The following is a 10,857-nucleotide window of genomic DNA, read 5'->3' on the forward strand; positions in this document are numbered from 1 at the left end:
CCAAAGTCTACGATTGTCTGCTGTTACCCAAACACCTTCCTTATTTACCACAGAAATGGACGGGATATCATATACTTCACATTTCCCTTGCAAGATGTCGTCAAGTGTTTCTCCAATGAATTTAAAGCGGTGGGGAGTACATTTTCCAAATCGGTTCGAAATCGAGTCCTGGCTAAAATATATATCAGATGGAGGCAATTTTACCTCTGCCATACTGCATAATCAAGCCTAATGTATGCGAGGCTAAATAAAATTAAGATCACTCCATGTGCAGTTATATTTTTAACGACAATAAGCAGACGACACACAAGGTTTTCAGAATGAGAGAATTATAATAATGATTACAGTTTAAACGTGCCTAACATTCACCGGAAGTCCGTGCTCAGTTATGTTTTATAAGAAAGCGCATTGAAGTGGTAATTTTTTTTCCGTTTTGGTATGCAAAGTGTGGTGTTTCTTAGCGCATGTCAATGTTACGTAATGACACACCCATTTCTTTACTATTAGAAACGAGAAAAAATATTAAGGTCGTAATGCTTTAGGACACGCCAATCTCTGCGACTTGCAACATTCTTTGATATTACCGGTATACATGTATATATATTTTCAGATATTGGAGGAAATTCAACCAGCTATTCTCAAGAAAATGTTGTTTTAAATTTTCTTTTGTCTATTTTTGTAAATTTAAATAAAAATTATGTAGATTTTATTTATAACTTTGTTGGTTGTTATCTCAATATTTTATAACATTAAATTTTAAATAGAAATTTAAATCACTAGGCTTTTAAAAATATAGAATGGAGGGTTTTAAAAAAATAAAATATTTTAAATATTTCAAAAAATAAAGTGAAATACTTTGAACCCTTATTTATCGGATATTGAGCCTATTATTAGAAACAAATGCATGCAACAAAAATCAATTATACTTCATAGGTGTAGAGATCCTCCTTAAACTGAAATGTGAGATTTCATAAGTGAGAAGAAAGAAAGAGAGCCCCAGTTTCTGTAAAACACGCACTGAAACGAATGTGTACCTAATTTTTGAACTGATCAATATCATATTTATTGGAGTTGCCACATAACGTATATCGATCGATCGAACACGTGCTTACTCGGTTGTTTATGGAACGGTCATAGAAATGGAAAATAGGAATATAGGAAAATGCCCTGAAAATTATAATAACAAATAATAAATACATAGCATAAAAGATATATTTTTCAAAATTATATAGTTTATACCATCTTTTACACATTGAATTCTGTATTTCATTGTTTTAATATTTTATTAATAATTCATATTTCACTCATATTTTTAAGATATGTGAAAACAAAAAAGAAAAAGCTTCACGTATGATTCGAACTTTCTCCATATCGCAGGGTTTGGTCCAAGACCGACCGCTTTTTTTTTTCTCTCTCTCTCTCTTTTTTTTTTTTTTTAAATGAACGGGTTTGTTGAAGCGTAATTTTTTTAAAAGAAATTTTCGCCCCCTTGCTATAGACAGCTTACCCAGATTCCATTTTTTGGACAATATAAATAGATATCACATTTAAATCTCACTTTTAAGCGTTATTTAAAATTGGCGCTCTTAGACACATACTTTTATATTCAAAATTCGTTTTTTATATTAAACCCATTTTCACTAAATATGCTTAACTGTCAACTTTGAAATAAAGATTATCAAATGATAAGTCGTTCAGTAAAATAAAATAATAAAAATGTTCTGAAGATGACATTACTGAGAACATGATTTTAGAAAAATATATCTTTTCTGTGAATTTTGAAAATTGAGAAACATTTTGTTTCAGACACGTGTACCACACAGATATACGCTTTTTCCAATTATAGATTGGCTATCATATTTATGGAATACGTGTTCGACAGCTGCATCATGTGCATGTAAGCGAATAAACAATGTGACTGTTAATTGCCTTTACTTTCTAAAGAAATAGGCGTGTCATTATATTGACAAAGATCTAAAGAGAGACCAAAATACCCTATTTAGACGGAGGATTTTACCACTTTGATGCGCGTCGTGGTAACTTCATAAACATGATAACTTCATAATTTTGTACATATTCGAATTTGTTGCAATACGTGTTTTACAGAAGCGTGGTCTCTAACATCACTCTTCTAACTTTTTAAAATCTGCAATTTATTCCTTACTCGTTTCTTGAAAAATTGGCATGTCATTATTTAACAATTGCCCTTTGATAAGAAACACCCAAACTTTCCATGAATGAAATAGTCAATGTGCTTTAATGTATACAACTTATTCTCAACCAACATGTACACCACATATCTTGAATTTAAATCACACTGACATAAGTTAGTAGGTGTGTTTAGTGTATACCGAAAAGTAAAAGGTTCAGAACACATTAGTAGGGATGGATAGGGGCTGTATGCACTTCTCAGGCAATTTATAATATTAATCAAGGTACTGAAAACACTTAGAAGCAGTTTAATTGAAATATAATGGTGTGTATTTATATTAAATGTACATGAAATAAGACAAGAAGCAATGAACTGAAATTTACAATATTTTTATTAAATGGCATAATAGCCAAAAGAACACAATAGCAATAAATAAATTAAGGAATAACTGTCTTGTTTTTCTTTTGCATGATAAAATCGATTGGTTGTGTTAAAATATTTAAATAAACTATTATTCAGTACAGTGTACTTTTTTACCGTTTTAAAAATTAAATTAGTACCCTTTTTTTTCTTTTACAAAATCAAATGGGCTTAGCAAAACCCTCTAGTTTTGAAAGATTCTTCAGTTTGTGTATTTTTTATTCAGTTTGAAATATCATTAATAATAAATGTATGTTTATATTACAATCATTGTAATTTTATCTCGGACAAAAATTGGAAATGTAAAAATAAATTAATAAATCCTTTTGAATTAACAATTATATGAAAAAGTACTAAAGAGAGTGCAAAATTGGTTTCGCACATGTACATGTATCTACCTGTTATGCTTTATGATAAGATATATAAAATTTTTGAATTTCCATTAAATTTGTTGTGGTAACTCCATTACTGCAACTTCATAATTATGACAACTGAATATTTCATTCATGACAATGTACAGAGACTTCTTTCTGCAAACTGAGATCACTAAAAAAATGTCTTTCTGTATCCCTTTAGTAGCAATTACATCGGGATCTCTTTCAATAGTTATCATAATTCAATTATGCCAGTTATCTACTTGGCTATCAACACTGATTGTTATAACAATTTCAGCAATAGTCAATCATAAACAATGTCACAATCTATTTTTAGCCAATTATCGTTTTCTTTTGTGGCGCCATCTGTAGACAGGAGCTGAGGTTTTTGTCTCCCCTTGTAATTTTGTACGCTTTTCTTTCTTATCCTAAAAAAACAAACAAACAAATATAAACTTTTATACAATTGCTATGGGTTTTACAATGAATGTATTCTTGTTAGTTCATTAAAAGTTTAGTGGACTAAAAGACATTTACTCAATTCACACAGAGAAATATAAACCATTTCATTTAATATATGTCTCTGATTCATACCATTTCAACTTTTCAGATTTTAAGATTTTTCTAATCAATTCATTGTAAAATTTTGACCCCCAGGCCTCTATTGTAGCTCCACCCTAACCAATGCATGGTACTATGTCTTAAACATTCAGCTTCTACATTATGCCAGCTAGCTTTCATATGTCTAAGCTTTTCTAGTGGTGCATGAGAAGATGGATGTATTTCATCCTAAAAGTTTTATCCCCCTACTACGGGCCCATATGATACACCAGGGTATTATCTGAGCTATTTACATGTACTATCTACACAATCTCAGAAAGTTTCAATTTAAGTTTTATCTTTTCTGGTCCAGCTGTTCCTGAGAAAGAAGGTTTTTAAATAACCCCAGCTTTTTTTTTTTTTGACTTTTCTTCAATACCTCCCATTGGAAGGGGGCTTTGCTATTCATTTGAGGAATTTAGGATCTCATTTACCCAAGGATAATTTGTGCCAACTTGATAAGGCCAAGTGGTTCTTGAGAAGAAGACAAAAAAAGAAAAAAGTTCTTAAACAGGTTAAAATAAAAGCCAGCTTAATTAAGGGCATCTCCCCAAGTCAAGAGTTTCTGATCAGCTCCGCGTTTATGTGGAGCAGAGTGGATCAGAAACTCTTGACTTGGGAAGATGGCTTAAGGGAAGAGAAGACAACAGACATTTAATGAATCTGTGTTTCAGGACAACCGAATATCAAAAAATACACTTCATAATTTATGGAAAACTCTGGACTTGCAATTTTTTCAGTGGACTGGTTGAATTTATATCCCATCAATATGGCTTGTGAAACAAAAAGTAAGTTTTAAAGCACTGTTGCAAGAATTTGTTTGAAAATAATTCTTTATAAATAAAAGTAAGCTAATGTTTGCAGTAAAAGACGTGGTACATTTAATTACAATGATATAAATTAATTATTAAATTGCAAGTAAGGAAATTAATTAAAAAATATTTTGTAGGTTCACCATTAAATGTTTCTTCATTTCCATCTTCTGTTGTATTACATGGAGTTCCTTTTCCCTCTCTATTCGTTTGACCAGCTCTTGATATCTCTGTTGTTTTTGCTTTGATACTGCCTAAAACAGCAACAAGTAAAAAACAAACAATATCAATACAGCACGTAAATAAATAGGACTTGTAAACAAACAATACAAGTAAATAAACTTACACATCTCATATCCATTCACTTTATGACTATTGATATTAAATTTCTTTAGATGTACCTAGATATATATGAACTTAATATTAAAGCTCCAACTGAATTTTCAGTAATCATAATTTTCCTTTATACCTTTTTTTGTTCTTCTGACTTGTTATTTGATTATATAATTTTTTTTATAAATTTTATAAATAAGTCTGATACAGTGTGACCCCCATCCTCTTCATCCAGCTATTCCCTGACCTTAAGATTCTCCCCATTTAAGCATTCCCCCAGCCCTCCTCCCCCTTCCCCCACACCTCATCATCCAGCCAGTCACTGACCTTTACATCCTCCTCATTTAAGTTCCCCCGGCTCTCTCCCCACCCCCTTCCCCACCCCTTATCCTCCAGCCATGCAGTCACTGACTTTCAAATCCTCCTCATTTAAGTTCCTCCGCCCTCCTCCCCTTCCCCCACCCCTTATCATCCAGCCAGATACTGACCTTTACATCCTCCTCATTTAAGTTCCCCCAGCCCCTGGCCCCCTTCCCCCATTGTTTTTATCCTCCAGCCATTCACTAAACCTTCAAATCCTCCTCATTTAATTTCCCCCTCCCCTCCTCTCCCTCTCATCCAGCCAGTCACTAACCTTTAGATCCTCCTCATTTAAGTTCCCCCGTATTTCCATGTTCTTTAGACTGTCCAGTGTTGGTCGGTTATGCCTCCTGTTGACCAGAGAAGGGTGAGTACCAAAGTAATTGGCTGCATCAAATTCTTTGACTGGACAAATGGAAATAAAAAGTGAAGAAGTCATTTCAAATGCTTTTAAGTTTCAGAAAAAAATAAAGTGTTTTACATTTACATACCAAAATGTACATTCCTAATTTTATCTTGAAATTGCTTATTCATCTGAACATGGATATTTATTTATAAGTACATTTACATTAGTCTTTTTATTTTTTCAAGGGTAAATGTGTTATTGATTATATAGTTGATCTTGTCAAGTTAATTCAGAAACTGTAAATGGGGCATAATGCATTTATAACTTGATGTTATTACTTTACAAGATATGATATCTTGCTGATTCATTATCCTGCAATTTAAATTTGAACAACTTTTAGTTATTAGTAAGTTCCCGGAAGAATGTTAACCCTATAATTAATTTTCAATCAGATATGTTAAATATTATATCAGTAATACCTTCTTTGTCTGTATCCACAAAAACCGTGTGTTTATTTTTAGGTGCTGTGTCATTGTCCATCAGATGAAGATTGGACTTCAAGCGTTCAATTTTCTGGCAACAGGAAATATCATAAAATATAAAATTTTCTTGCATGGTCCCAATTTATAGCAAATGCAAATGCTAATCTAATAATCTGCAAAATGTTGAAATGTACAGTAACTTTACTATAAGTATTTAAAACAGCACACTTGTGTAACAGAGACTATTCTTGTACATAGTGAGGCCACATTCCTACAGGTATTAACACAAGCTACTGGGTTAACCCTTTAATTCAGTTGGTAGAGAGTTGGATTTTAAATCTGAGGGTTGTAGATTCGAGCCACATTGTGGACATTCCCCCTCCCGCTAATCGGTCATACTCGTAACAAGCCTTGAAGACCAGTTTTGAGAGGTTACTTTAAATCTATGTACATGTACAGCTGTAGCATTAAGACAGATTTACATTCAGTTCTGATGTCCTCTTCATGGTAACATATCTCTGATCCTGTGAGAACATTAACTTCAGTTCAGCCTCTGTGTGGACTGGTTCTGTCTCCCCTTTCTCCTGGTGTACACCATCCTTGTATAAAAGATAACGAAATGATTATTTTACACTTACTGGTTAACAGATAAATATTTACATCCACTGAATATTTTCTCCTTTATTTCTTAAGAAAACCCATTGCGTTAATCACTGCATGAACTACATTAGGCATGTCGCCTGTACAGATTTCTTGATCAGTGGCTGTTCCATCAATGAAACGTATAAAGACATTCGCATCATTAATACAATAATTAATCTTTTTAACCCTACGTTAAATGGACAAGAGATATAAATATAAACAAATAAAATGCTTTCTTTGTTTGTTATTACTGGAATTAACGGTCGCAGCTATTGCAGAAAAAAATTACATAACCCGCTTACGCGGGTTATGTGCGGGTTATGTTTTTTTTCTGCAACAGCTGCTTCCATTAATTCCAGTAATAACAAACAAAGAAAGCATTTTATTGTTTAAAAAAAGGAGTATGTAAAGCAATCATGAATGGAATTTGTTAACAATCACTACACATGTTGGTGCTTTTGAAAAAATTCTACAAGATATTCAGGGATGTAGAATTTAGGAATGTTCAGAAATGTTTAGTTTAATTGCTGATAAGGTATACAATAAACATAATTAATTCAAAATATATGTATGACATTAATTATATTCAGAAGCAACAAGATCATATGTTCCTATATTGCAGTGATTGGGATAAGCATGCGCCCTGCACCATAGTCGCATAAAATTTTAAAATGTCACATTAATATTAAAAACCCTGAGCCATTGTGGTGCATATGTAATCATGCACTACATATTTTTTAACTTTGAGCTTTCCCCTACACACTTGTAATCTTTTCCACAACAATCGCTGTCATTTTACGCTTGAAAAAATAGTATTTAATGTCGTTCAGTCGAAGCGTTATTATGACTTTGTTTTCTCCAGTATAGTTACGTGTTTTCTGATTGGCTAATATGGTTAGGTCAACTGGTGTCAGGAATGCAGCATGCCGCGTAAGAAAATACCTTGTCCCAATAAAAGACAGACTTTGCTTCATTTAAAACAATCTAACAAACAGAATCCTAATAAATCGGTGGAAAATGACTCGAAAGAAGTAAAAAATGCTGACAGAACCGATGTAGATGGACCTGACGGTAGGACTGATAATGTAGTCTCAATGGAAAAACCAAAACGAAAATTTAACATGAATTGGAGGGAAGCAGTATAGATCTAAACCAGGCTTTAAATCATTTTATGGATGTCAAACATAAAGAATTGAAATGGTACTAGTAAATTGTAAGTTTGTAACCATTATAACAAGGAAATGTCCCATTAAAAAATCGGTTTGGCGCATTGAAAATGAAAATTTTTAATGTCACATTGACACTGACTAGGAGTGTGCCATTGTCACATTTACTCCCTAGCTTATCCCAATCACTGATATTGACCCTTTTATTTACAATATCTTTATTTATATCATTTGATTATTCATGTTTGCTTTAGCTGCTCCTGATTTGTATTGCTTAATGGACTTTCAGGCTTAAATATTGTTTGTTAGGCCATCCTTAAAAAATTGTTTTTTTGCGGTAACGCGACCGACTCACCAAAATTCACCCGACTGGATTTTTTTTATCAGTTCAAAAAAATCTTTTTTTTTTTTTTGACGTATCCATTTTCCATTTTTATCCGATTGATATTTCTCTACGTCTCCATTGCACCTACGCCGTTTTTATCCGATTGATATTTTTTTACGCCTCGGTTACACAGACGCTTTATCTTTCCCCCATGTACTATTAAAACGTCTTCGTGATCTACAAATTTAGAGATGGCGTCCGAGAAGGTTGCGGTAAATATTGACTCTATAGTTCTGTCAGTTACAGTAAATTTTAAAGGAAAATCATCTTAATTCCTAGGCAAAAAAAATATTTTGTGTCAGTTCCACCTTACAGATACATGGTACGATGTGTATGAGATCGCCACAGAACCGGTGGCGGATGAAATTCCACGTGGGATAGACGTGAGCAAATAAAAGATTGAATTCATTTAGAATGCTTTAATTTTCTTGTTTGATTACTAAGGTGAAATCTAAGACATAGTTAATACCTCTAAATAATCGAAATTTATTTCTGACATTTTGTCTCCAAAAAAAAAAATAAAGCCTACCTACCTACTCACACCTAAAATGATGAGGCGCGTTACCGCAAAAAATAAATTTTTTAAGGATGGCCTTATCTCCATATGTTTCATGCCTATAGTATTAACTTACCACTTTTTGTGTTTTGACCATGTTAAAATAAAATTCATCTGGATTACGATTTAATGCCTTTCTTTTCAGAACTTTTAGAGTATTCTGTTTTCTTTGAAAGTCCCTGAAAACAAAACAAACAAAAATAATCACTTAATCAGCATGATTGTCAATTAGAGCAAACACTTTTACAACATTCAAAGAATACAATAAAACCACCCTTATTCAATAATTTTGGAAACCCATCAATCAATAAGATGAAAACAGGTGAAAATATTTACATTTTCAATGTTATAATTTGTCCAAGATAAAATTGAAAATAGAAAAAAAATTATTTCTGCATGTACATAAATCTACTGATTCATCAATATACGCACAGCTAAATAAATTATGTGCAGAGCAGGACAAATTTAGACAGAAGTGGGGCTTGTAGCACGTGAATTTGCAGAATCAAGAACATGTGAATATAACGAATAATTGTAAGATTTTTTTGTTTCTTGAAGATGATCAATCAGTTGACTTGTGTGAGAATTTTTTGCATACACCCCTTTGGTGTTTATGCAAATTCCCACATGCCACCCTATTGATCATCAAATATTGAAACCCCAAAAATAGACAGTTATTCCTTAAACAGCTGTTAAATGACAAATTTATACTTGATGATAAATATACATTACAAATGGAGAAAGAATTTACTCTGCTCTTTCTTTGTAATCTTTTTTCTTCTCCAGAAATCCAAGATGGGCTCTGCTGGAAGGCTGCATTAAAAAAATGAATAATTTTAAAAATGTCTGATTAACCAACCAAATTATTTTCTTTATTTCATTTTACAGCGCAAAACATGATAATTTGATTTTAAAAAATTAAAATACTCTATCACTTAAATGCGATGAGTTATATTTCAAACTTTAATTCTCTTACCTGACTCCTCTCCTTGTATGATCGGGCACCTGATTTACCTGCTTTTCGTAACGATGCCATGATCGGAATTTCTTTTGTCCAAACAGTCTCTGTGTTGACTTCACGTGTATTTCACGAGGAAATTCGAACTGGAGACAGGAAGTCAATAGTGATCTTCAATCGTACGTAGAATAATTCGCGTTTTCGATATGGTGGTGGCAAAAACAGCATTTCAGTGTACATATGTAATGTATTAACTATACTATGGTAGGCACAGTAATTTCTCAATGGGTAAAAATTTAGGTCTACATCAAGGTGTAGCGTTTTTAATGATTATATACCTCAGAAGAAGTAATAAGAAAAAAAGTTACTAAAACGTTAATTTTAATATTGCATATGAACACTAGTACATGTAACTTCAAACAAATAAAAATATTTAAATTTCCTCTTTAACAAACCAAACTTATTTTCCTTTATCAAATTTTGAAGAAAGTTGCGCGTCTCAAAGAAAAACATGCAAAATGGTCCAGTACTTCTGCTTCTGTCATGTGATGCCCACAATCAACTATAGCTGATTATTATGGGTGTGGTGCGCATGGAGTTACCAAAAATAAAAATTTAAAAAGTCAAAAGGTTAAAACAGTAGTTATAATTCATGGCATATAGGTGGTCACCTGAGACCTAAAGGTCTCTGAAAGTGTTTTGTGCCGTGACTATCTCTAGTGGTACACCGTAGGTGGTTCCACTCTTTGATGGTACGAGGGAAATGAATTTTCTATGGTCACTTTTACAAGATGGTAATTGATAGGCTTCTTGGTGAGTATGTCGTGTGATAGACGTAGTGGTGGAATAAGTCGATCACGCTAAGGTAACAGCAACTTCATCATGAACAATTTTATAAAATACACTGTAGGATGAATCTGGAGATTCGCCTAGTAGACGTTCTTCTAGTGTCTGCCATTGTAGATGTTGAATCATGCTGTCCTCACTTGATCTGTGACCATGTCTGTTGCGTAACGTGCAGTACGTCGTTGGACCATTTCCAGGTTATGTTTGGATGTTTGGATGGAGGGGTACCAGACAGTTGCTGCAGTACTCCAACTAGGGTCTACATGTAACTTGTGACTTGTATGCACTCTCCTTTATGGATGTTGAGCTGATGTTTAAGTTTCGGCGGAGAAGATTCCCCTTTAAATTTTGCAAGCCAAATCTATTATGCATGGATGGAAATCAGACAATTTTTTGTAGTGTTAATCATACCGGAACAAGTTGTA

At 32.9% G+C, this 10,857-nt stretch overlaps 1 protein-coding gene across 1 annotated transcript; it reads right to left on the reverse strand.

Moving 5' to 3' along the window:
* Nucleotides 1-3,063: 3,063 nt before the first annotated feature.
* Nucleotides 3,064-9,751, reverse strand: LOC134243395 (probable U3 small nucleolar RNA-associated protein 11). Its single transcript, XM_062725649.1, has 8 exons — nucleotides 9,605-9,751; nucleotides 9,380-9,441; nucleotides 8,705-8,807; nucleotides 6,362-6,478; nucleotides 5,877-5,970; nucleotides 5,326-5,456; nucleotides 4,502-4,612; nucleotides 3,064-3,374 (listed from the first exon to the last, which is right to left on the reverse strand). The coding sequence occupies exons 1-8, from the start codon at nucleotides 9,662-9,664 to the stop codon at nucleotides 3,288-3,290; spliced, it is 765 nt and encodes a 254-aa protein (XP_062581633.1). The 5' UTR covers nucleotides 9,665-9,751; the 3' UTR covers nucleotides 3,064-3,287.
* Nucleotides 9,752-10,857: the final 1,106 nt, after the last annotated feature.

This window comes from Saccostrea cucullata, unplaced genomic scaffold (assembly GCF_032062105.1).
Source record: "Saccostrea cucullata isolate Sc308-1 unplaced genomic scaffold, CSIRO_AGI_Scuc_v1 ctg26, whole genome shotgun sequence".
NCBI lineage: Eukaryota > Metazoa > Mollusca > Bivalvia > Ostreida > Ostreidae > Saccostrea > Saccostrea cuccullata.